The sequence below is a fragment of the Melanostigma gelatinosum genome, assembly GCF_949748355.1.
Source record: "Melanostigma gelatinosum genome assembly, chromosome: 12".
Classification (NCBI taxonomy): Eukaryota; Metazoa; Chordata; class Actinopteri; order Perciformes; family Zoarcidae; genus Melanostigma; species Melanostigma gelatinosum.
The window spans coordinates 4,920,204-4,946,356 of NC_136645.1; the positions used below are offsets into that span (position 1 = coordinate 4,920,204).

At 42.9% G+C, this 26,153-nt stretch overlaps 1 protein-coding gene across 2 annotated transcripts; it reads left to right on the forward strand.

The window, feature by feature from the left end:
- The first annotated feature begins 798 nt into the window (after positions 1 to 798).
- On the forward strand, positions 799 to 26,042 carry LOC306785972 (uncharacterized protein). 2 transcript variants are annotated; one of them, XM_079280580.1, is made up of 9 exons: positions 799 to 1,528; positions 7,092 to 7,145; positions 8,444 to 10,303; positions 21,616 to 21,823; positions 22,386 to 22,524; positions 24,250 to 24,319; positions 24,519 to 24,565; positions 24,958 to 25,016; positions 25,372 to 26,042. In XM_079280580.1, exons 1-9 carry the CDS (start codon positions 1,000 to 1,002, stop codon positions 25,412 to 25,414), a joined length of 3,009 nt encoding a protein of 1,002 aa, XP_079136706.1. In that variant the 5' UTR covers positions 799 to 999; the 3' UTR covers positions 25,415 to 26,042. The 2 variants fall into 2 exon arrangements, with proteins under 2 accessions (XP_079136706.1, XP_079136707.1); XM_079280581.1 differs by lacking the exons at positions 21,616 to 21,823; positions 22,386 to 22,524; positions 24,250 to 24,319; ... (1 more) ...; positions 24,958 to 25,016; positions 25,372 to 26,042 and adding an exon at positions 10,443 to 10,570.
- The last annotated feature ends 111 nt before the right edge of the window (positions 26,043 to 26,153 follow it).

The window sequence follows — 26,153 nt, forward strand, 5'->3', positions numbered from 1 at the left end:
TTTAAGTATATATTGCTAAAGTAAAACTTAAGAATACTTCTTCCAGTACTGCTCGTCTTTGTGTGACATGTGTTGGTTGGCTGCACATGGAGGGTGGAGAAAGAAAAGAGTACTATTTTTAGGTACTTGTACTTTACTTGAGTCCTTCCATTTTACAATACTTTATACTTCCACTCTACTACATCTCAGAGGAAAATATTGTACTACATTGATTTGCCAACATTAACTGTCATGTTTGATTAGTAGTTGATGCTAATACGTCTGTACTTTTATTTGTAACAGAGTATTTTGCTTCTTTTACTCACCCTACCATACTTCATGGAGTTTAAAGGTAATAATCTAATAAATGTCAGAACTATAGGTCAGAAAGAGCCATTCTGTGTAACTTATGATACTTTCATTGCTGGTTATACTTTTGAAGTATGACTTACGTTTACTGGAATTATTTTTTACATGGTTTTATATGGTTTTTATTTATTTATATGGTATTGCTGAAGAAAAAACCTCTGTGTATTGATTCCAGGCTACTGTGTGACACGTGTTGGCTGTACAGGAGCCAGAGGAGTTGGAGTAAAAAGAAAAAAAAGTAAGTTAAAGTTATGTCAGAGAACAGACTGAACTTTCTGCTCCTAAATTGTAGAGGTGTCCCGTTACACCTCCACTCTGTTGGGCGTGGTCCGCCTCTCCTTAGACGTGCTCTGATTGGCCACAGGTCACGTCACTTAGGGGTTGACCCGCAGGTAATTGGTCAGTGGAGTTCCTCTTCCACTCCTTCTCAACTTCACTGTTCATCTGGGAACTCGGGTCCGACTCGGCTGTCGTGTGGCGCACTTGTCCAACTCTGTCCGGTGTCACGAGCAGACGTACCGGAGAGAGTCACCGGTGAGGTTTCAGTGGAAGTTTAGTCACACGAGGAAACCGAGCCCGATACAACGAACCGATTGGAAACTTTTTTTCCCACCTCAGAAGACAGTTCGGGGGAAAAACATAAAAAGAAAAATGGCAGACAATGAACACGTTTCTTCCACCACTCCTCTGTTCGGGGGAGAGGTGCACCACTACCAGGCCGAGCCGGACCAGCCCAAACAGGACCTCTTCAGCGTGGATGATATTGTGGACTTGGTCGGCGGGGCTCAGGACGCCTTGGACCGCCACTTAGCTGAAGATAGTGCGCCACACGAGTTCACAGAAGAAGAGGAAGAGTTGGTAACGTTGCCGGAGACTGTGCGCGTAACGGGACCGGTGCCAGAGGCAGAGGAGACTGCCATCCCGGACTCTACCAGCTTCTCTTCCTTCGTTACCGATGACATCCCTTCTTTAATTGCCGAAGTTGTCGCCCCGAAAGTCGAACCCGAGTCCTCCCAGATCGAGCCGGAGCCACAGGAGCCACAGGCGGTCCCTGAGCCAGAACCTTCTCCGGAGATCGACGTCCTCCCAGCGGCTGAACCCAGGAAAGCAGCTCCAGCCTCCGCAGAAGAAGCAGCAGAGCAACCTGCGGTGACAGAGGAACCACCAGCTCCAGCATCTTGTGAGTGTCGAAACTGAAATAACTCAATACTGGAGCGATTTAAAGCTATTTAAATAGATGCATATATATTTTTATCACCGGTATATTATGAGTCAAGTGTAGTTAAACCTGTATTTTCTATCTTTTAACACTAGTTCTGTAGGCTAACGTTAGCATTGTTTGCTCGTCCAGACGCCGAAATGGATATAAATAAATGGGGTGTGGCGCCACATTTTATCCCTTTTAATCAACTTTATTCCCAGTTAAAGTTAACTAAATCATATTGAAGTGTTAGCACAGATTTGTTAACTGTCATGTTCCGTTAAAAGTGGGGTTGGCCGGTTAGCGGCGCTACCTTTTAAGCAGATTCATCATGAAGCTATAACCTGCTGTCAGACACTAAAGATGTCCTTTTACAACACACTTTTAACCAGCCGTGTGTACGTCTTTATGCACATTAGAACATGGCTTTATCAATAAATCCATGTCCGATATTACCTATATTGTTTGTGTGTGTGTGTGTATATATATATATATATATATACCCGTTGAATAAGCTAACAGGTTAGCTCAGGTTGTGTTGTAGAGATGCGGCCCACCTGTTTCCACACATGAAGCATAATGTGCATTTATTGCACCATTTTTTTTTAAGCGTTCAACGATGTGTTGACAACTTGCTCCTTTTTGCACAAACATCAATCGTCTTTTATTGAACACTTCACATGAATATATGTAATGTTTTCCACCGTTATACTTGTCAGTATCGTGCCGGACTGAACAGCGTCTGTTATGTGACTCTACCCGTTGCGTGTCCGCTGTTGCTAACGGTAACATTAGTAAGGCTAAACGCCAGAACATGTATAGTTCATACATCTAGAGAAACGAGGAGGTTGGAATAAAAATAGCTATGACACAAACGTGAGATGGACTTTTTAAATATCATGGTGGATGAATGAAGTAGGAAAAAAAATGCGGCCACGTTTAGGGACCTGTCCGACAATGGAAGCACGTTAGCTAGAAGCACGGTGTACCGAAGCTTGTAACCTAGAGATTAGTCACAACAAAGGAATCTGCTCTGCGTTCACTCCCTGTCGGGCTCTTTTCCTTTCCCCATATTACTTCCAGACTAAACCTCCAAACGCCTTCAATCTGTGTTATGTATGTCGCTGTGTCGCAGGCATTTTATCAGCCATTCACCATCTCCTCCTCCTCCCAAACCAACACCCTAAATCCGGAAAAACAATTCAGCCCGTGAGGCCTTCTTGTGTCTCCTCTAATGCTGCTACCACAGGTCTGAATGGTCTTCAAGTGGCGTTTTTGTTAATGTTTGGACTTAATTTCAGGAAGTGTGTATTGCGAGCTGATGCTTTTGTTGTTGTTGTTTATTGGGATGTGTCAGATAGCAGGTTAACAGGCCCGTGTTGCCTCCTCCAGGCAGCAGAGAGATAGGGTGGGGCTGCTTGGCGAGGCCCGTTTAGGTGAACAAGCCAGCAGCTCAAAGCATTGCATTCACAAGTCTGAACAAAAGACAAAAACATTATTATTATTTTCCCGCACTTCAGGATAATGACTCTTTAAGTTTTCTGTTCATTTCTAAATTAGTTTCCTCTTTTTCATCTGAGATGGTCTCGCAGCTTTTATCACTCTCGTTCTTTCTTTCTGGTCTTTTTGACGTGTGACGGCTTGTAAGGCTGGTTGTACATTCTTTAAATATTTTCCTTCATCATCTCTCTATGTAATTATATGATGCCGAAAAGTTAAATGTGTCAACATGAGATGCAGAAGCTGCATTCATCATGTTTTTGTCCACGAGAGGCCGTTTCATGAACTCACTTTTTATAATAATATTTTAATTGAGTGCAATATGGCTCAAACTCAAAAACCAGCACCATATCATTGTGTTTTAGATGAACATGACTCAGATATCACCCCACACACTTCTTTCCTTTGTTGTCTTTAATCCATCTTCTCTTCCCTGAACATGACTCTCATTCGATGAGCCCCGCTCTGACACCCGTCACCCTAAACGTTTCTTTGTCACCACCCCCCCCCCGGCCTTGTCCGACAGCGTGACTCACAGGATGGTTAATAAACGATCTCCGTTGGCCTACATCTTATTTTTGGGTCACCCACATCCGTCAGTGTGTATTTGTGAAGAGCTTGTGAAGTGGTCAGGTGGATTAAATGGAGAGGGGAGGCTCTGGACAAACAAGTCACTGAGGATTAAAGCTCCATGTGCAGCGTCCAGTGTTGTTTTCCTCTGTATCCTGGTGAAGGCCTCAGAGTCAGACCCCCCCCCCCCCCCCCCTCCACCTAAATCAGCCACACTGGGTGGCTTCTGTCTGTAGTTTCTATTCTGCCAGCACAGCAGCTGGCTCTGAGTCTAGAAGTGAGTCAAACTCCAGAATAATATGAGAACCACATGTTTGTCTGTTTTAAATCAGGCCTCTTATCGCTGTGATAAGCAGAGAGATTTCCACAGCTGATGATATTTACCCATGTTGTGCTGATTCATCACATTAAAGCTGATTTTATGGCTTTGAAATATTGAAAATATTCTCTATTTTTGAGACTGGTACTTTTTTTTTACTCTAAGAAAAATGATAATAAATATAGTTTTCTATAAACCTGTAAAAAAGGAAGGTATCATTCTCAAATGTGCCTGAACAAGCAGTTTTACAAGATCTTTACCGAAATGAAACTTGATCCAATATTAGCAAGAGTTAGATTTAAGCTGTCACTACTTCCATACGTTCTTATACACACTTATTTAGTGTATTATGTCCTTAAATGCTGTTCACATGGCGTCTTTGCCTGGTACAATGGTCAAATCACCAGGTTGTTTGTAATTGAGACTGATTTATACAGAAACTGCCAGCACGTTCATTTAAAGATCAATAATGATATTTGAGAGTAAAAAGAAAAGTAATCTATCTGCAATACATTTTTGACGATGGTCCCTTTTTAAAATCTGATGATTAAAGCATAATATAGGTAGGGAGTGAGTTACAGGGTGTTAAAAGTGATGATGTAATGAGACCTCAATCATATCTGACATTTCTTACTTGTTTATCGACATTCACTGTAAGCCGAAACCGATATAATTAGACAAATAAAGACGATGGTGTCTGCTGTGTCCTTGCAGTACATAGCTGGTAGGACACTAGAACCTTTTTTTTTATACGTGTGTGTGTGTGTGTGTGTGTGTGTATATATGTATATACATACACATTTGTATGCTAATATTTTACAAGCTTGAACCAGAGAATTGTAGCTTTAATGGTACTGTGATGAAGTATTCATCTCTCCTGAAGATGTACGGTAACAGTAGAGGTTTATCTCTTGATGTTAATTGTTTTCTGAATTTACATGACTTCCTTTTTGTTTAAATACTTTTTTTTACTTTATGTAAAAACAATTGTAATGTGTGGCCAACACACAGTTTTTAAGTTGTACCTAAGAAGTTGGGCCTTTAGTTGGTCACCTGAACGGCTGCAGGCTGTAACGGCCTCCAGCCAGAAGAAGTGTGCAATTGTTCCCAGCTATGTTTAGGATGGCATGTCATGCTGACTCTAATCTGGTAACATTTGCTGAGACGGTGCCCAGTTACCGTTACATGTCGTCTACATCTTAAGAGTCTGTTCACTCTTAACGGGATACACGCCAGCACCTTGAACCACTTTGTTCGGAGGCATTCTGTCACATTCAGACTGAATGTAAGAACTCCGGTTCAGATGTTGAACTACACTGGAAGAGATCTTGGGGTCCTTTTGGTTCCCATTTAATCTGATGTTTGATAAACTTGCAACCCGTTTAATATTAACCTTGTCTGGTTCAATCCTACAGATCCTCTTCATGGCTGGAACTTAAACCTTGACAGCAGAGGTAACCAAACAAAGAGGCCTGACATGAACAATCAATTTGGCCAAATGATGATCAGATCATGAGATCAGCATAAATTGTATTGCAGACAAATTCTCTGAAGCTTCTGATGTACGTGAATCCAATACATTTGATAATCAACTCGCGATGCACTACTGCTTATCATTTATGCAGATTTTTGACTGTGATTGTCAAAGTTTGATTTTAATCCACACTCATGATATAATTAATATACATACAGTATATGAGTCTCCCACCCTGCTTTATTTTCACAGTGGGAGCTGCTCGACGCAAACGAAGCTCTCTACCATCTTCTTTGGCGATCTAGTGCCTTGCTTAAGAGCACTTCCTTGGTTATTGTCACTTACCTCTGTATACTTCTAATGACTTTTGTGGTTGAAGGAGAGGAGGCCGTGGATGTTACAGGATTTATAATGTTGTAAATACAAAAGTAAACTGTCAACCTTCTGGGTGGAAAACCTGACCAAACAAGTGTGTTTCTACTTATGGATCAGAGCGCCAATTGGCTGGTAACTAACTTTGAGACTGAAGAAAACTTAAACATGATGATTCTTAGGCTGGTTCTGCATAAGGAGCATCTTTTCTGTGAGTTTTAAGCAGAGTTATGGACGTAAACTTGCACTGGACACGGATACGACATTCTCAGAAAGGGTTAATAGCACTGAATCTAAAACCCTTTTCAACAGTGACTTCTTGCTTTCTCTCGGTGACGTGGAAAACTGTACACATAGTTGACGAGTAGTTTCTTTATCATCTTTATTTCCTCTCACTTCGGACCTGGATTTTTTATTTTTTATTTTTTACAGTCCTGCTACATGCAGTTTTGTTAAATTGGTGACACAACCAGAAACATTCCTTCATGTGATTCAGCTTAATTCGTTTTTAACTATTTGTTGTTTGGTTAAACCTACAGAGCGCAGAATGAAGTTTTCTCACTTTGGTAACATCACTGATCATATTACTGAAGTCCTGTTGTTGACGAGTCAAAATGTGCTGTTAGTTACATCACTGTTGACGCGATGAAAGTATTTCACGTTGTTTTGATTTTATTTTACAATTCTGTTCCCTAGCTTGTTTCGTTTGCAGCTGAATTGCCGGCGTTGCCCTCTTTCTTGTTGCTCACTGCTGTGAAATCGGAGGATTGCAAACCAGTTATCGTAATCACTTCCACCTGATCAGAGGGGAATTCTTTCTGTTGTCTCCTCGTGACTGTTGTCCTCTTGTGTGCTTTCAGCCCTCTTTATCGTTCTCCACAGCGAGCTGTCGTGTCTGTTTTAGTCTTGCTGTGACACCGATGCTCTGTCCTCCCCGTCACTACCAAATGAAACCTTTCACAAATATTCACACACCTGAGAGAACGGGTTGAGTAAGCAATGTAAACATACAGAATCACATTCAATGAATGTTGCGCTTTTTAAACGTAAAATGGGGTGAAGAATATCCTGCGGGGACCCACGTCTCCCTCTTTAACTACACTCAGAAGCTCTAATTAAGACGTCCCAGCTGAGACTTACTGGCATGTAGGCCTACCGTCATGTTGTACCTGGTTTTCCACATTAGACTTTAAACATCACTAACTGCATTCCTTGATGATGAAGACGCCATCTGTCCTTCCCCTAGTCTTTTCTCTTCTGGGCTCACTAAACTCACTTCCTGCTGCTTTCTCTTGTTTCCTCCACAGATGTACCTTCTCCTTCTAAAGCTCAGCCTCATCCTCTGATGCAATTCCCTGCAGGCAAGTTCTCTCTGCTTTCTTGTTTCCCCACCGGTTCCTCCTTTTTTTAAATTATTTTCTTTCACCACTTCTTCGGTTCACTTTCCCTCCCTTATTCAATGAAGTGGCAAAAACAACCCTTTGCATGTAAGAAGCTGTAGGTTTTTGTCACGTATTCTAGCGTTTGCATCGGATGCTTGTGGGTTAATATCTTAAACACTAAATTGGATGTTTGACTTTGCTTGTGTTGCATTGTGACTCACACGTGATTGTTGTTAGAGTAGATTGCCATGAACTTAACACAAGTAGTATAGTCAGAATAATTATTCTCCTCAGTGATTGACAGAAACAATATTGATTCATTATATTTAACAATATTTTGTGAGTTCTTTGAGGGGAATCATTATCTACCATCACTAAATAGTTTGTGTTTGTAAGATGGACTGAGCATAGTTTATTGGCACCAGACCTGGGGACAAACCAGGGTGGTAAATGCAGACCACCAGACAAATGCTGCCAACTCCTGACTGTGGAAGGTAGTCTTCAACACAACATTGGAAACTTTCATATTGTAGTCCAAAAAAAGTAATTTAAAGCCAAATTGGTTTCCTTCCCTACCTGAGGTTTGCTTGATTTAGCTTTTCCAGCACTCAAAAGATAGTTCTATGTTTTTATAGGGTCTTATTTTGTAGGTTTGGCCTTTTACATTTTACTCAAACTTGATTGTTTGGAACTGAAAACGGAGCAGCGTAAGTCAAGTAGGGCAAGCAACAATTGGACATCAAAATTTCAAGGCGAAAATATGTCCATCATAACAGTCTATTAGACAATGAAGGTGGGCCACCTCTCCTCAAAAAAAAACAAAAACCCTGCCCTATATGAGTGCCGATCATGATTTCCACTCTTTACTCGTTTGGCCTTTATTTCAAAATTAGAATCCACCGCTTTTATTGAACGAACTTCATACAGGATTAACAGATCAGTCCTCTGAACTACATTCCAATAACCAATTTATCTGGATGAGAGTGAACAGGTTAACTTTATCTGGATAGCAGCCCAAATTAGATGAGCCTCAGTATTGATTTTAAATCTTCGGTTTCTCTCTGTGACCCCTTTACTGTTTTCTATACTCGTACTGATTTTTAGAACTGGTACCATCTACCAGCCACAGCCAACCTCTTAGCAGCACTTGTCTGGTCTCGCGTTCCTTAAAATGTTTGTGGTACCAGTTCCACCCGGGTGTGGTGGGCACTGTAAGGAATGGAGTATGTCTTTGATATGTGCTGTTTTGCATTCTCCCTCCTCCCTTTCTACTCAAGTACTTGGGCAGAAGGGTGATTCCCCTGCTCCCCTCTCTCCTCTCTCCCCTCTTCACTCCCCCGACTCTCTGGAGGAGCTCTCTCTGACCGAGAGTCCCAACCAGCCACCGGCTTTGGGATTTGCCGCATCCTTTGGCTCCTCCTTCTCCACTAAACCCCCCACTACTCATTCCAAGGACATGGCTTGGGTGGGTGAAGAAGGCGGCTCCGGACCGGGCCGTAGTAAGATTAAGGAAGATCCATTAGCTGGTCCTTACCTGAGTTTAGGGAAAGACCCAGGGCCTCATAATCCGTGTGAAGACAGTGGAGTCTCCTTTTCACCTGAGGAGAAGCTGATTAGCTCAGACAGGTCCTCCACTGGCCCCTCCCCCGTGAATCCCCAGATGAAGGTTCCCGAGTCTCACCTTGCCGCCTCTAACCTAACAGAGCCCTGGGATTCACCATTCCTAGCATCTCAAGACGACTCCAAAGACTCCATGGATACCTTCTCTAAGGACACGGCCCCCTTTAGCTCTTCCAGGTACGAGCCAGACCATGACAACAACTCTGATGAAGATGATGACCTGATGTATGAGGTGAAGAAGAATAACAACCCATTTGAGGGCTTTTCCCCACTGGCGGACAGCGGTTACTCCAACTTTGGAGACTCCAAGTCCGACAACAGGGCCTCAAAAATATCAGAGAGTCCCACTCCGGATCTGGTTCAGTATGGCCAGACTGGAGAATCCCAGGAGGCTCCACCATCTTTCTTAGACGAGGGGAAAACATTTGAGACGGGCAAGATGGCTGCCGACTCGCTCATGCAGTCAGTGAACCAGTTCTCATCTGGTCTGAAAGACGACGATGATGATGAGGAAGAGGATTCTCCTCTGCCACCGGCGCTTCCAGACATCCTGAAGTCTTCCCCGCTCAACCCCGACAAAATGGACTCTGGCTCCTCAGAGGGAAGTCCGGAGCAGAGTCCCATCCTTGAACGGAGGATGATGGAGTCGCCCAACCCTCCGATCAATCTGTCCGCTAACAACCCGTTTGCCTTTGACGCTAAAGTGTCCCTGCTGAAGGAGATGACTGAGCAGTTGGAAGTGAGAGTGACTGACAAAGTCGAAGACGACACAAGCTTTGGCGCATTCGATCTCATCAAAGAGGCGGAGGAAACCTCCCCCACTATGGTCAAGGAAGAGAAACCAGTCAAGATTGAGCAGAAAGATTGGTTTTCAAGCCACGATTCTCCGAAAGTGAAGGATCAGTTTGAGCCTCTTGTCTTCCAGAGCAAGAAGACCGCTGCTGAGGATTCAGATTCAGAGTCGCCAACAGCGGACTCCCTGTCTCCAGTCCTGGAAGCTATGGCCAAGAACCCCGCCAGCTTCCAGGTGGAAACCGAGAAGATGGACCTGAAGATGGAGATGGAGGAGCCAGAGATGGCCGAGGAGGTCTCCGAGCATGAAATCTCCTCTGAGGAGTTCGAGTTCATCGAGCGCCCACCCAGGGGCGTTATCGACGAGTTTCTCGAGGCTCTGGATACTTCCAAGTTTGCCTCCTCCAAGCCCCCAGAGATCCCCATGGATGATGACCTGAGCTATGGGCAGAAAGACGTGCCTCCATTTTCAGCGCCACCTGTGACCGAAGTAGCCCCACCTCCCAAGGTGGAAGAGGAGGCTCCGAGTCAGAGCTCCTACCTCCTCCTCACCCAGTCCTCCCCCCAGAAGAGCAAGGCCGAGCTGGAGAAGCTCGACGTCCAGCAGCCCCCATCCCAAGCTCCGCTCGTCCACTCCCCCATCCGCAAACCAGACGAGGCGGTCGCTACGAAGAGCACGGAGGCCGGCAAAGTGTTTAAGATGCCAAACGTGAACATAACAGCAGGTAAAATAAACTAGTCCCGGCATGGAAACCATCCCCCCCCCCCCCCCCCCCACCACCACCACCACATCCAACCCAGTTATCACTGGCACGTCCATGTTCATCGCCATAATTCTCATCTTCACTCTTTTGTTCTCCTCAGTTATTTTCTCCCAGCCCCATCACCAGCTGCCAGTATTCACTTCAGATCCCTTCACTTCCTCGTTAGTGTCACCGTTTTCCTTTCTTGCATCAACCCTTCTGCATTTTCTTTGATATTTAACCCCTTTGCATTGTTTAATTTGTGTGGTTGCGTGTTCTCATTGTAGTTCTTTTTGCTTTTGCTGCATTTTGTGCATTTCTGTCTCATTAGATTTAACATAACGTCATTTATAATTTTTTGCATTTTAAGATATGGTAAGTAAAATGTGATCATTTTTATTTCTGTTCTGTTGGAAACATGAGCCCATCTTTATAGTCTATTTTAAGATATTTTATGCATGATGAGCAGAAATAAGAAGTCCTGTGAAACAGACGTTTATCACCTACAAACACTCGTAAAGTCCTTTCTAATTTCTTCCATCTTTGCTGTCAAATTGATTTACGTTCGTCTGGTTTTAGCTTCTCTCTGCTCTGGAATTAACTTGAGACATTTGAAGACTTCCTAGTGAGCCCTCAGAATTTATAATCACCATTTTTACAACAATTTCCTGAAAGTAATCGTCAATTGCAGCTTGAAGCAGGAATATGTGGGCTTTTTTTGAAGTGCATTTGATAACTTTAGTGGTGCCCCCTCTAACATCCATGGCAAGTTTAAAATCGGCCATCGTTGTAAACCGCAGTAGCTGACTTTTAATGTGCTCTTGAGGTAACTGAAACATCATTGCATCACAGATTTATTCTCAGAGGCCGTATGCAGAGCAGTTTTCTTCAGGGCTTTTAGAAAGTGATGAATGTTCCCCGGGGCTCTGCTGTCTCTCTGAACACAACAAACCGCTTACTCTTCATTTTAATGGATGACTCGGTTGTATTTAAACTGATATTGATCAGTTAACACACACACACACTCATATTAATGCCATCCACAGTGGTACAGACTGTAACTGGAGCAGTGGGACGAGCTGGCGACGCTTTAACTGTGTTTTGGAGGGATCTCCTGTTAATTAAAGCCGCCGCTGCCTCCCTGCATTGCGACACTGGCAGGCCCACAAAGGATTCTCCGACCCTGAAACCGCTCTGCAAATGTTCTTCATTACACAACTGGAGGTGCAGCGCTGCCATCTGAACAGAAATGTCAGTTCTGTCAATCGATTTCTGTCTCTGTTGACTAGCCTAATTGTTGGTGGTAAAAGGGGCTTTGTTGCTTCTATGTAATTTGGTAAATTATGTAGTTTTTACTTTTCGTATATTTCGTAACAGCAAAACTACTTTTACAGTAACTGAAAATAAATTTTGTTTAAATGTCATTGCAATGTCCAGCACCTGATGTCTGGTAAATGCAAACCAGATATCAACGACCCGGCAAAAGTACCTTAGAATGACCAATAATTAGATATTAACATAATCAATGTTTCATATAGTACATTAAGTTTATATGATTGAACACATATATTTAAAAAGCTACCTCAAACTAATCGTCAAAATTTAACTTATTTAAATTATTAATTTTGTATTTATTTATCAAATGAGCGTTTGTTTTAGCAATACTTCAGACTTGACTCGTGACTAAAGCAACATGTTGAAGAAATCACAATAAATCAAAGTGTGACGACGCCCTGAAGATGGCTGTGGTGACTCAAGTAGGTGAAACCTCCAACCATGGAAATGTTAGAAAAACATAATGAAATCCATCAATAATCTAACTGGTGTGGGGGGGGGGACTCTGGGGCGTGTCGTCTGTGACTCAGAGCAAAGTGATCCCGGTGAAAGGTCACGTTGTGCTTCTCTTTATGTAACCGGCTCTTTCAACACGTCTCCTATCATGAGCTGGAGGTCTCACGTTGTTGATGGCAGAGCACCGAGTGATAAGAGAGCCGGGACACGGCGGGAGGACACGCCGTCCTCAACAGTCTCATTTACCAGGGACAAATCCATCAAGTTACCATCAATCGGAACATTTATTATAATGCCATAGAGCTGAGCTTTGATCTCTTAAACTTATCGGTCGATCATTGCTTCATGTTATATGTAGACCTGTCCTCTAGTTATAGTAAATTAAGTCGTATCAAATCAATCTATTTAGCTTTTGATAGTTAATTCATCAGGTCTTTGCTCCTTTAACTGAAGCCACACACAGACAGACACACGCATCTATATGTCTGTGTTTTGATGAGTAAGGGCCTTTTTGAATTGGGCCATAAGAGAATGAAGTAGAGGGGTTTATAAAATGAGACCAGCTCCCTCTACTGGAAGACGTCAGCGACTACAACCTGGATGATTCAGTCTAACTCCCTGCTTCTGTCCCATTGTCGGATATAAGTCAGATATACGCTGGTAACACACAAAGCCATGCAAGTTGATTTGTATCTCCCTGTCCTCAAACCTGCTGTCATTTTTTTACTGTTGTTGCACTTTACTTTGCTTTACTGCCTCATGGGAGATGAGGACAAAAATCAAACTCCCAAGGATTTTACTTTTTATTGAAACAAAAATGGCTCTAAACAGATTTAACTTAAACTTTCTGAAATAAAAATTTCTATACGGTTAAATCAGACCAAACGATCAGCTGATGAGTTGGCTTTAACGCCGTTTTTATATCATCCATATATGGGTTTTGTTGGTCAATCAAAACATGACTCAGCCCTACAGGTGATCAGCCATCCTGTTTGGTAGTGATTGCAGTATTTTCATACCTCTGTGGCAAATATTTAGCTTTTGTTTTTCACTTCTTATAATCTAAAACACGTGTAGGTTTCTGTCGATGCTGCCTGGTTCAGTGAATACAACTGAATCACTTTCACATGGTTTATCTAGTCTGTCATGCTGCTTCGTCAGCAGAATGAGGGATGAAGATGGGGGGGGGGGGAGATCAGATTGTGGTGGTGGTGGTGGGGGGGGGGGAGGGAAAGCATGCCAAAGAGGCTGATCCGAGCGGGAGGAGGGTGAGGCAGACGTTTATAGTTGCTGCGTCAGAGTGCTGGCAGCAGACAGTCAGCTGACAGGAGGGAGTTCATTCGCTCGCTGCAGTCATTTCCTCAAAGGAAGCCTTGCTCCCTCCCTCCTTCTCCTCCCTTCCTCCTCCTTCCCTCCTTTTCCTCCTCCTTCTTCTCCTCCTCCTGCAGCCTAACACGCACACATTTACTCGCCCACATTTAGTGCCTCTTACTCGACAACTCTGTCTGGAATGTGTGTTTGCTGATCGGACGGCATGGAGAACAACTCTGTGGTCTGCGAGCCTGCAGCCAATCACTGGAGAAAACAGGGTATATATACCTCCACCTTTCTGTCTTTGTGTTGTTGGACAGTGAACACCTCAACCCTCAGCGTGGTGGGAGGTGTTCACTGCTGCAGGGACCTTTAGGGGGGAGAAACGCTGTCCCAGATAGCTTGCTTTGATTGTATTGCTTCGGCTCTTCTTTCTTGCTGACTGAGGGAAATAGATATTTGACATTGGTACTAAGACGGAGGCGAATCGATTGGCGAATCGGAGTCAGATGTTGCAGCACATTTATCTGGAGCTCACCCTCACTGTTGGGTTCATCGATTCAAACATTGCAGGCTGAGCTTTGGAAACCAGATTTCTTTAGTAATGTCTTGCTTCATTCCTCGGTGGGACTAGTTTTTCTTGTCAGTGTGATTTGTATCTGATGGTGACTCCTCTTGCTTATCTAGCCGGAGGCTCCGAGTCCTCACAGCTAACCTGATTGCATGATTGCAGCAGTTACAGAGGAGACCTTTGGACGGTCTGACACTGTGACCAAAGGTGGACAGTAGAGGGGAGGAGGAGGGATTCGTGAGCAGAGTGACAGTTTAATGATCCACTAGTGGGACTTGAATATGCTAATGAGATGGAGGAGAGCAGGCCTGGGCTTTATGTGATAGCTTAAATGTTCGGTGTGTTTTACAGCTCAGGCTTCATGATGTGTTCCTGCAGTATGAAAGTGGATAATCAGTGACGTACAGTCGCAGTATTTTGTGCAGGAACTATGGATTTCTGTCATTATCAGTTGTGAGGATTTTGTGGCTTTTCCTCGTCATAAATGATGTAAAATGAACATTTTTGTGTGAAACAATCTAAACGGTTACGCTTTGGGCTGTGGGTTATTGTGTGACCATTTCTCACAAGGAAATGAAAACTTTCTTGCCTTATTTGTCCATTATTGCAATAAATTAGTTTCTAAATAATAATGAACAAATGCTCATTTCCGGTTATAGAACATCTGATTGTTTAGCACCGTGTTGGCCTGTTACCACGGCTCAGAGTTGGATTCATGATGACTTCAATGCTCCATTTAATTTGTAGTCTTAGATTTGCTGCTTTAAAGTAATACTTCACCCACAGAATGATCATTTGTGTATCTGTACTCACTCAGTGTTGCCTCAGTTTCTTGGGGAAATCTCGCACGCCTCCGAGGTGACCCGGAGGAAAGTCTTGATGAATAAAAGTTAATGAAGACGATGTGCAAAACTACATCAAAAAGTCTCATTTATCCAGTCGTACGCTCACTACTTCCCAATCACGTGCATCTTCACTAAAAACTATTAAACACTTCTGCATAAACAGTCTCACACATGCACACCGGTCTGTGCAAGTCCAGAGTCTGAAGGGTTTTAAATGGTCAAATAAATATTAGATAGTTCAGGCATCCTTTGATGGAGTTGTTCCTTTAGTCTTTCTCAAGTGTGATGCTTTGCATCAGGAGTTATCTTCTCCTGCTCCTACTTCAACTAGATGGCAGTAAAATCTTATTACCCTATTTATTTGAATAACACTTATAGTTCATAATAAAATGGAAAGGGATCACTCTGCATATAGACACTGTTGTTATCACGTGCAGAGTCCTGCTGTCTGCTGATCTTCATGTGTCCTGCCATCAGTGCATCATGGTGTTGCTGTCCCAACACTGAAGCTATTGTGTTTTGTGTGTGTGTGTGTGTTGAGCCGGTAACAAGAGCGAAGACCACGAAGTGTCGGCTAAAAGAAGCTGGTGTGTTTCTGTCAGGAGGGTTTGTTTGACGCCACAAGGACTACAGTGAAGAAGCACTTTTTATTGTGTGTGTGTGTGTGTGTGTGTGTGTGTGTGTGTGTGTGTGTGTGATAAACTGTCGTTGCAATAGCAGTGAAGTAATCAAGCGTTATGTCGCAAGTTCAACCGTGTCTGTCGTCAGGAAAAAGGAACATTATTTATTACCAACGATGACTCATCACCTTCCTCCTGAAGTCGTCGTGATGTGTTCATGAGGGAAGGCAAAGACCAAACCGATGAGTCAACTTTCAACAATCCTTGAATGACTAGAGCTGAAACCATTGGTCAGTGACTCGATTAGTGGATTAAGAAAATTAATCGGCAATTATTTTTTAGCAAAATTGTAAAATATTTCATGTTTCCGGCTTCTACATTGTGTGGATGATCTGCTTTACCTGATCTTACTAATTACATTACAGTAAACTGAATATTTAAAGCAATAAATATAGATTAGATCACATCCATCAGAGTGATCCTCAATCTGTAATCTGCAACACAGCGATGGAGAATGTGATAAGATAATCCTTTATTAGTCCCAGAGTGGGGAAATGTACAGGATTACAGCAGCATAGCGCAAACACGAGACATAGTCAAAAACAATGTATCAAATCGGATGTATCTGTCTGTTGATTTTATTAATCTGAAGGTGATGCTTCAACATTGCATCATTGAGGGGACCTAACGACTTCATAACAGTTTGTTTGAGTAACTGGTCGCATGCAGACGGCTTCCTGCTCACATATTTAAAGCGTGAACCTGCAGGTGAGACTTGTTCCAGTTTCTCAGGTTTCTGAATGTATTTAACATCTCCCTCAGCTCCTGCAGTTTTAACAGTCAAGACGCAGCTTTGGCACCAAAATACAGGACCTTTGACCGAACACAGTTGTGTGCAATATAATGTTAATTATCTACAATATATGTTAAGTATTGAATGATTACTTCAAAGACCCATAAAAGCTCAGAATGATTGTTTTGAGTCCAGAGATTCTAGCCTTCAGTCCACCGTGATATTAAAGACTAATATATAAAACCTGTATATTATATTCACCTGTAATCAGGCCTGGTTTTTAAATCCTTCTTTGTTTTGGAGCCAGTGGCTCTACCACCTGGTGTTACTGGACAGCTGGCCGTTCCTTACATGGGTTTTTAACTGATTCACAGTCTCCCCTTTTTTCCCTCCAGTGTGTTGGATTAGAATTCCTAACTTTGATCTACTCTGCTTGGCCTTTCTGGGGCTGGTTGTCCTTTTACAGCCGCGTTTTGCAACACACCACCACCTTCAGTTAAATTTAAGATATGCTGCATGTGATAGTTTTCCTTTTCTTCAAAAGTGCGTCAGGGCATTTTCCTCTTTCATTTTCACGACTCAGGCTTTGTCATGGAGCTAAACGTTATAGCTTACAAAACCCTAATTGTGTAGTGATCAGTCGTCCATCAAAAGAGGCCGAGCTGCGCATGTCTGCCTCCCTCCTCTTCCTCTCGGTCTCTCGCGCTCACCTCTCTAGCTCAGGCGGAGCTGCTGTGTCGCTGCATGCTTAACGGAGGTTCAAGATGGACGTCAAACAGGGTTAGTCTGGTTCATAATCTTTTGTTTACCGACCCGCTATCTCTTTTACATGCCGCTTTTGCGTACGGTTATGTCGGTGGTTTAGAATTTGCATGAGCACCGTGTCTGGATCAGCCCGGAGAGAGGGAGGCGGATATCGGACCGTCTGCGGAGGTCATACCGGACTATTTTTAGCCTGGCTCCGGCGGTGCTAGCACACTACTCCTACCATATGTAGCCAGGTGGCCACATTTGGACCGCGGAACCTCCCTCTCCTCGTGCTCCTCACCCACCTCCTCGTGCTTGCTACTCTGTCCTTGTCTTCACATCCAGACAAACGTCTCTCTTGTCAAAACCTACCAGCCACCGTGCTGCTGCGTAGCTAACAGAGTTAGCATACTGACGTGTTGGATAATTAGGAGAGCTAACTGCCAGCTGACGTGCTAGCTATGCTAGCTGGTAACGCCCACATGTACACCCCGCTTTGCGTAATAAGCAAGAAGCTTCCCGAAAATACAGCCCGTTTCTAATGATTATAGTGTCTGAATAACCGTGAGTGAGACGACTGACACCACGTTTTGCGGTTGAAAGGAGCCTAGAGGCGTCGTCTCGATTGGAAATCCCTCTGCTCTAGATAGAGATAGAAAATGTTCCACTTGCGGGAAGAATAAAGTGTCTGTCTATCTCTCTATCTGTCTCTATCTCTCTCTCTATCTCAGTCTATCTCTGGCTATCTGTCTGTCTCTGTCGCTGTATCTCTCTGTCTCTGTCTGTCTGTCTCTCTCTGTCTGTCTCTCAGTGGAAAGCACTTCAGCTCTGAAGTTTGTCTTTTCTAAAGCAGCAGCACTGAGATATATTTAAAAAAACGTCCACTTTTTAAGGTTACTCTGGTAGAAACTGTGCAGAGTGTTTGCCAAGTAGAGGAGCTGGTTATACTAAAACATGCAGCAGATGTAAATGTTTCATTAAAGTAGGTTTTACTGCAAGTTATTGGTGTAATTCATCAACAACAAAAAACAGACACTTTGATAATTGATTATCAATGTATTGTATCAAGTAGGGGAGCAACTAACAATCATTTTCATTATGGTTTTAATCTGCTGACCTTTTATCTCCATATGAAATTTCCCAAAAATGATTATAATGATGCCTTTCGTAAATTCACCAGACTGCTACGGTGACGTCTTCAAATGTCTTGTTTTGTCGGAAAATCCCCCAAAAACCAAAGGGATTTAATTTGCTGTCACATGTGACGAAGAAACTCAAAATGTTTGTAATTTTGCGTGCTTAGATTTCAGCTCTAGCACCAAAAAGAAACGTCCGACGTGTTTGTTTTTCTCTGTGTTGATAAATGTTCTACCTGTGGTGTTTGTTTCGAACCTGTCAAGTAATGAGCCATTCTTGGTTTATCTCATTTATCAGGTAACTGTGCAGAAAGACCAAAGGGTGAGCTAACATACAACATTTGTACTCTTCAAATCTGTTTTCTTTTCTCCTCTAATCCTGTTAAACTGTATTTATACTAAAAGTAAAGACATATACTTCTAAATGCGTCCTTAACAGAACTGGCAACTACTTGTTGTGAAGTGAATACAATGGAACGAGTGAGAGTGCAACATCTATTTTCTTCATGTTATCAATAGCACCTTTAAAATGTTAGGAAATAGCCGTCAAAACTTTCCTTATGCGACCAGCGGTCCAAAACGCATCGATACTAAAGATACACGGATATTAAAGATGGAAAAGTAGCATTTTGTTATATTTGAGAAGCAGCAAACTGAGAATATTCAGCCGTTTTTGTTATGACTGTAATGATATATCGTTGATCCCATTTTAAATTAAGCTCGGTAGAATAAACACGTTTAATATTCGGCTGATTTATGGTGAACGCGTGTTTGTCGTGTCCTGCAGTCGGAGCGGTCGATTTGTATTTGTCCACTCAGCCTGTTAAGCCTGTTCTGTCTCTCTGTACATCAACTCACCTGCAGCCTCGGTTTGCATTTTAATGCCGCTTTGCTGATCGGCAAACACTCTTTATCTCTGGATGTATGCGGCCACGGGTCCCTAAAGTCATAGCACTGTTGTGTTTCACGATGTGGATCGTGTACTTGATTTTTGAAACTGAAACCTCACATTTAAATACTCTTCAGCTGTATTTTCCAATCAGCGAGGCAGAGACATTGCACTGTCAGATTCCAGCGTGCAGTTCGAGGCGCTCTTGTCATTCAGAGTCGCAAAGTACAGCATGTGTCAACTGTGAGCCTGCAGGAAACCCAGGACTCCTTCACTGCTAAACTAGTCCACTGACCTGCCTGGAATTCCCTGGTGAAATATAAGCGTGCTCGGTGCGCAGGACCCGGGTCATGAGCCCAGCTGTCTCCCGTTCCTAGAGGGTCCGAGATCCACCCACCGCAGTCTCACAGAATCCTGTGGGAAACACTGGACTAGGTCCAGTCTGCGGTGAGACTTGCAGTTATGACTAATTGCGAGCTTCTTCTCTCGCACTTAAGAACTTCTACTCGTGTGTCTTTATTTGAGCGTGTCTTTACTGACTGATTGGCCGTTCAACAGCAAATGTTATGATCACATTTCAGGTTTTATTTTTGTCCATAGATCTATTGTTATTCATCGCTCTCTTTTGTTAGCAGCCATTTTGCTCTTCATCAAAAACCTGGCAAAAAGAGGAGAAGCTCGTTTGTGGAGTTTCAATGTTTATCCACAGAAATCTGAATCATAATGCTCATTCAAGTCAAAGCAGATGTCCGGCGGAGCTGGTGTTACGTCAGAGGGAAGTAGTCATCGGGGGGTGAAAAGTGTAAAGAGAGTCCAGAAGGCACAGATGTGAGGATGTGTGTGTGTGTGTGAGAGTCAGAAGCTGCAGGGAGGGATGACAGTGTGTGACCTCAGGACATCAACTTAAAGGCTGCTCTAGGGCTGGGCGATATGGCCTAAAAAAAAAATCTCCGATTTTTTTACAAAAAATCCGATTCACGATTTAAATCGATTTTTTTCCCCCAAAATTTTTTGCAGATGACAGAAGCTGTTGAAAACAATTTTTTCTTTTATTTTGTGATGATTTTCCCAAGTAGGTTGATAAAAATAAAGTGCAAACAAAACCTGAACATTGTAGAAAGGTGCCTGTAGTATACAAAAAGTATTTGGTCACTCTTTTGTTTGCCTGAATCATTTAAATATAAAATTAAATTAAACATAACATTAAATGGCATTAAATAGTAGCCTTCCATTGTAAACAACTGTGCAAATGTAACTTTTTACAGTAAGCTTTTCTAACTGAATACACTGATACAAACACAGCATGAAATAAAATGTATATGACCCTTTAACATTCACATTTTCAAAAGTGCAACATCTGATCTAACATCAACATAACATATTTTGCACAGTAAATAAGTGCATGTAAACAAAATCAAGTGCATTCACAACATAACCAACAGTATTAAACAGTAGTGCATGTTTTTTCTAAATATTTTTTGCCAGGAAGACAAGCCTGTCTACTACCTCTGGCTTCAGGCATGCACGGTGGCATGTAACAATGCCCCCCCCACACACTGAAAAGCCTCTCAGAGGGGGCACTTGTAGCTGGCACAGAGAGGTATTTCTTTGCTAAAGTACTTAGCCTTGGAAAGTTAAGTTGGTGACGCTTCCACCAGTCAAGTGGATCGGTGTCTGGGTCAACCTGCTGGACCACAGGTCAGTTGTTGCGGAGTAGAATGACATCCCCTCCAGCTCCGCAGAGATCCTTTGGCGTGTACTATTGTACAGCCGAGGCAAGGCAACGTCAGAAAAATGTTTACGGCTTGGTAGCACGTACCTGGGGTCCAAAGCTTTGAGACGGTGAATAAACCCCGGCTTTTCCACGGTGTATATGGGCACCATATCTTTTGCGATATACATCGCGACTGCATCCGTGATGGCTTTCCACCGGGCACTCTTCTTCTCATGCGGAGTACAGTTGGTGAATGTCTCCAAAATGCTGGGTTGTTGTTGTGAGGTGGCGGCGGCGGCGGCCAGCAGTGAAGCTGCTGGCCGCCATTGTTTTAGTTTGTAAACAATGCGCGCGCACTCTACTACGGGAACCCAACGGGGGGGAGGGGTGGGGGCGATTTTCTCGATTTTCAATAAAACACATCGCCTTAAAGCACACATTCGAATTAATCGATTAAATCGATTTATCGCCCAGCCCTAGGCTGCTCCATCACATCCACCCACCAAGAGAATGTGATTCTAGTTTTAACTGTTGAGTGGAGCCAGAAACAGTGTTTGGAACTTAAACTTGATGCTAATTCATCATGAGCAATCAGTTAGTTATTGGGTATGTAAACGATCAGAAGTCTATTTATTCTTATAAATGAGGAACAATAAAGAGCATATTTTAAACCCATAATCACAACACAATATCAGTAAATTAATGATTTCAATTGTACAAAAATAATGTGGTGCTTTGACTCCTTTTTGTTGCAGTTCAATATTAAATACAGCGTACATGCAGCACAACCTCCAGGCCTCATTTGAGGAGAAACTGTCACGTCTCTCTGGATGTTTGTCACTAACCATCCTTCCTCCTCCTCTTCCTCCCCCCGCAGTGGTGGATCTCCTCTACTGGCGTGATGTGAAGACCACCGGTGTGGTGTTCGGCGCCTCCCTGCTGCTCCTCCTCTCCCTGACGCTGTGCAGCATCGTGAGCGTCAGCTCCTACATCGGCCTCGCTCTGCTCTCCGTCACCATCTGCTTCAGGATATACAAAGGCATCCTGCAGGCCATCCAGAAGTCAGATGAGGGGCACCCATTCAAGTGAGTACCAGAGAGAGAGACTTACTCACTCAGTGGTTAGATTGAAACTGAAGCGTTAAAGTCTGGTTTCATTGGGAATCAAACTCTGCCGATCTCATCAGAGATCAATGACCTGATTAATCCTGATTATCAGTCGGTGCTGCAGGCGCTCTGGTCTGTCTGCGGAGGTTATGACGTGTGTCTGGACCACATTACATGTCCTTTTATTATTTAGTTTTTATATTTACCTCTGCATCACATTAAACCACACAGACTACCACCGTACAATACTTAACAGGATCACTGTGTACACAGAGTGGACTCTTTAATGAGCCGTGAGCCGGCTGGTTCTACGTCCTTCATCCTCCCTCCTGGCTCCTCGTCAAAACCGTCTTACTGTGTTTATTCACATTAGAGCACATTAGCTCAGATTAACATAGTCTTAGGAGGTCACATTACAAGATGATTCCTCTACATTCTGCAGTGTTTATGCAGCTCTCGTTCCTCTCGCTGAGGTTTAAAGTCTCTTCGTCATCGTGGTCTCTGCTCTGTCTTTAACCCGCTCTCCTGCTGCCCCTCTCAGGCAGTACCTGGACCAGGATGTGGCGCTGTCCGAGGACGTGGTCCACAAGTACAGCGACTTGGCTCTGGCCAAACTCAACAAGACCATCTGTGAACTGAGGCACCTGTTTCTGGTCGAGGACCTGGTCGACTCCATCAAGGTGAGGGCGACTGTGCTTCACGCTGAGGGTGCAGCTTCACAGGGAGCGTCTGTCTTTGCAGTTTCTCGACGACACTTCTTCTGATCGACTTCACACTTAACAAGTGCGAGGGTGCTCGTGAGTGGTTCTCGAGAAAGCTGCGAGCAGCAACAGGCGCTGTACTAGTACTCCGAATGATGAGGAATTAAATGACCTGAACATATTAGTGTGGAAACATGAGGGTCTCCTACGTCCTCCAGGGACTTCCAGTCATCACTGAAGAGGCTTCAGGGGTCTTTTAAGATGTTTAAGTGTTTAATACCTACATGAGATTTAGGAGTGACCACCACTATCAAGACACTAAATGAGGAATTATCGTTTAGAAGAATGAGTCCTTTGTTTAAAAATGTAGAGAACCACTAACGAGGGAGACTTTACCTTAAATGGTGAGCTTCTTTTGCCTTCTCTACGTGACATAGACCTCCTGTCCTGCCGCTCAGTTTTTTTTATGAAGGCTCAGCCATTTTAATGGGTAGCACCTACAGTACATTAATGGGTCTGTAGACCAGTGTTGGTAACAGATGAGCTTTCAGAGCTCTGCAGCTGTCAGAGGCCTGTCATCACCTCGCTGCACCCTCCAACCTGCAGAGTCCAAATACAGACCTGAGAGCTGTGCAGAGGAACTTCCCTTAAAGGGTACAAAACAGTCTGATTCTTTTAATCCCATCAGGAGGAAGCTTGAGCCTCGGGAACAGATCGCTAACGTGTCTCTGGATGCATTCGGGGATATTCCTGTTGTTCTTCTGCCTCTGATTAATGTCCTGTTACCAGTTTACACCAGCAGGTCATTGAAATGTCACAAATCTAAACCGTGTTGGGTCTTTGCACTGGCGGCCATGTTGGCTCTCGATGCTCCACGTTCATCATTAACACGAGCGGAGAAACTGTCTCGTTCCATTACAGCACTGGAAGCATTGAAACCAACACAGCTTCAGGGTTTACAAACCAAAGACCAGACGTGTTTCTGCATCCTGGTCCTGTTTTAATTAAACAGTTCATTACGGAAAACAACATGGCCGCTGAGATATTTCTGTTCAGTGTCAAATATTTTTGAGTCTTTATGAAGAGAAACGGATGACTCGTCTCACACAGATGGATTCACTCTTATCAATTTTTAGCTTTGCTTTGTGTTTGTATGAATGTATATGATTAATTAATGAGGAGAATGAACAGAGTTCATTCCTGAGAGGAGACTCTCTAACTGGTATTGACTCGGAGCTCTTTGTTTCCCTCTCTGTTATTAAGCGATCGTTGTTAGAGGAGCGAGCTGTGGTGGAAGAAGTAATCACATCTTTTACTTCAATAAAAACACGACAACGCTTAATACACGGTAGAGCTCCTACTTAAGTAAATGTACAAAAGTATTGGCATCAAAACATACTTGTAGTACCAAAAAGTAAAAGTACTCATGCTGAGTTATTTCAGAATAATATATATTGTATAACTGAATTATAATAACAGTAGTTTAATCTATAATAATACATAATATATTATTTTATTCAATTTTGTATCAATAATCAGAATCTAAAGCTGTAAAATAAATGTGGTACAAAGTAAAATATTTTCCTCTGAGGTGTAGAGGAGTAAAAGTATTGAGTAGCATGAAGTAGTACACAGTTTGAGGTACTTAGCTGAAGTTTGTGATCTTTTAATAATAATCGGTGATGTTTGTTTTCCTCTCTGCAGTTCGCTGGGTTGATGTGGATCCTGACCTACGTGGGCTCCTTGTTCAACGGGCTCACTATTCTTATTCTGGGTGAGGAACAAGTCACATGTCAATATATGGTGTTAATGATTCACACGTTAAAACTATTCTCACTTTGGCTCCTTCTGGTGGTGAAATCAAGCATTACATCAGATCCGTCTTAGTTTCTCTGAGAGGTTCAGTGTCAGTCTGATTTAAAACTACAAACAAATGAGGAGCAGCTGTCTCATAACTTCTTCTTCTTCTTCAGCTCTGATCGGACTGTTCAGCTGCCCGATCGTCTATGAGAAACACCAGGTGAGTCTTTATTAATGATTAAACGTGGATCAGAACCAGTCTGAAGGCACCAGGTGGACCCAGATTAATTTACATTAAACTTTATTTTAGTTATATTAATATGCGCCTGCTTTACATGTGTGTGTGGTTATAAAAACTGGTGATTGAGTGAATAATTATCTACTTTACACTTATGTGTTTATTTGACAGCTTTAGTTACTTTACAAATTAGGATTTTACATAAAATACAGATAATAAAATATAACGACCTCTTACAAAAACATCAGTCTGTCAGTTCCACCAAAGAGACTTTTCTCCTCAACGTATTACGTCGTGTCATTTCAACGTTTGCTGCTGTAACATTGGTGAATCACGTACTTTTAATGCTTTAACTCTCGTCCGTGTGTTTTCAGGCTCAGATCGACCACTACGTGGCTCTGGTCAACAACCAGGTCAAAGACATCGTTGGAAAGTAAGGAGTGTTTCCTTCTTTCCTTTCCTTAATCTGCCTCCTGACATCAGTGAGCCGACCGGAGAGTGGCTCTAATGAACCAACTGATGTTAAACTGAAAACAGAATGTGTTTTATGGAAGTACGAGAACATCATTTAAACTCAAAACTACAAATTACAAGAGACTCAACTTTATTATTTCAGTAGCACTTTACGACTGATCAAGAACTAATTATTACTTCTGATCAGTAATAATGCAATTTTATTAATCTGTCTTTATATTGTAATTTTAAAAATAGACCTGCAAAATTAATTTGAAAGATTTCACTCATTAATTTTCATTCATTTCTGTCTTTAACTTCCTTTCGTGCTCCAGGGTTCAAGCGAAGGTCCCCGGGATGAAACGCAAAGCAGAGTGAAGTAACGAGAAGTCGCAGTTTGGATTCAGGAAGTCCTGAGAGGGAAGCTGGTTGGAGGGGGGGAGGTGGGGAGCTATGACGAAAAGGCTGAAGGAAGGGTCTGGCGTGGATGCAGCCCTTCTGACTTTACTTGTCAACATAATAAAAACACTTTTTTTCCAGTTCAGAATTCCTTTTTTTTGTTTTTTTTTGTGTGTTTTCTGGAGAGCAGGCGTGAGGTTGAAGCAGGCGTGAGGTTCACGACACCGAGAGCGGCTCGTTGATTCACCTTTAATGTCACGTTTTAAATGTTTCTGTGAGTTGGCTGAAACTTACAGAAACACATTTTAATCTTGATTTAACTCTTCCCTCTCCTCGCCCAGTGCATTGTGGGAAGTCGGACACTCCCTCCGTAGAGTTTGGGTGTTTTACTTCCATCACTTTTCAAAGCGAGGAGATTGTTTTGTTTCCCTTCATCTGCTGTTGGAGAGAGCGAGCAGCACCTCATTTGTCTGTTTTTTTTTTTTGAGTGTCATGAGTGAGACGTATGTTGTGGTTTAGCTGTTTAACTGAAACACCAGTGTCCCTGAAGCTTGGAGCTCGTTTGCCTCGATGTGACGAATTTGTGAACGTCTTTTCTTTGGGGGGGGGGGGGTTTGGGGGGGGGGGGGGGGGTTTGGGGGGTACTACCATTTTAAAAACACGTCATCGCTTCTGAGTAACTAGCTAGAAAACCTTTGCCAGACGAATACAACACATG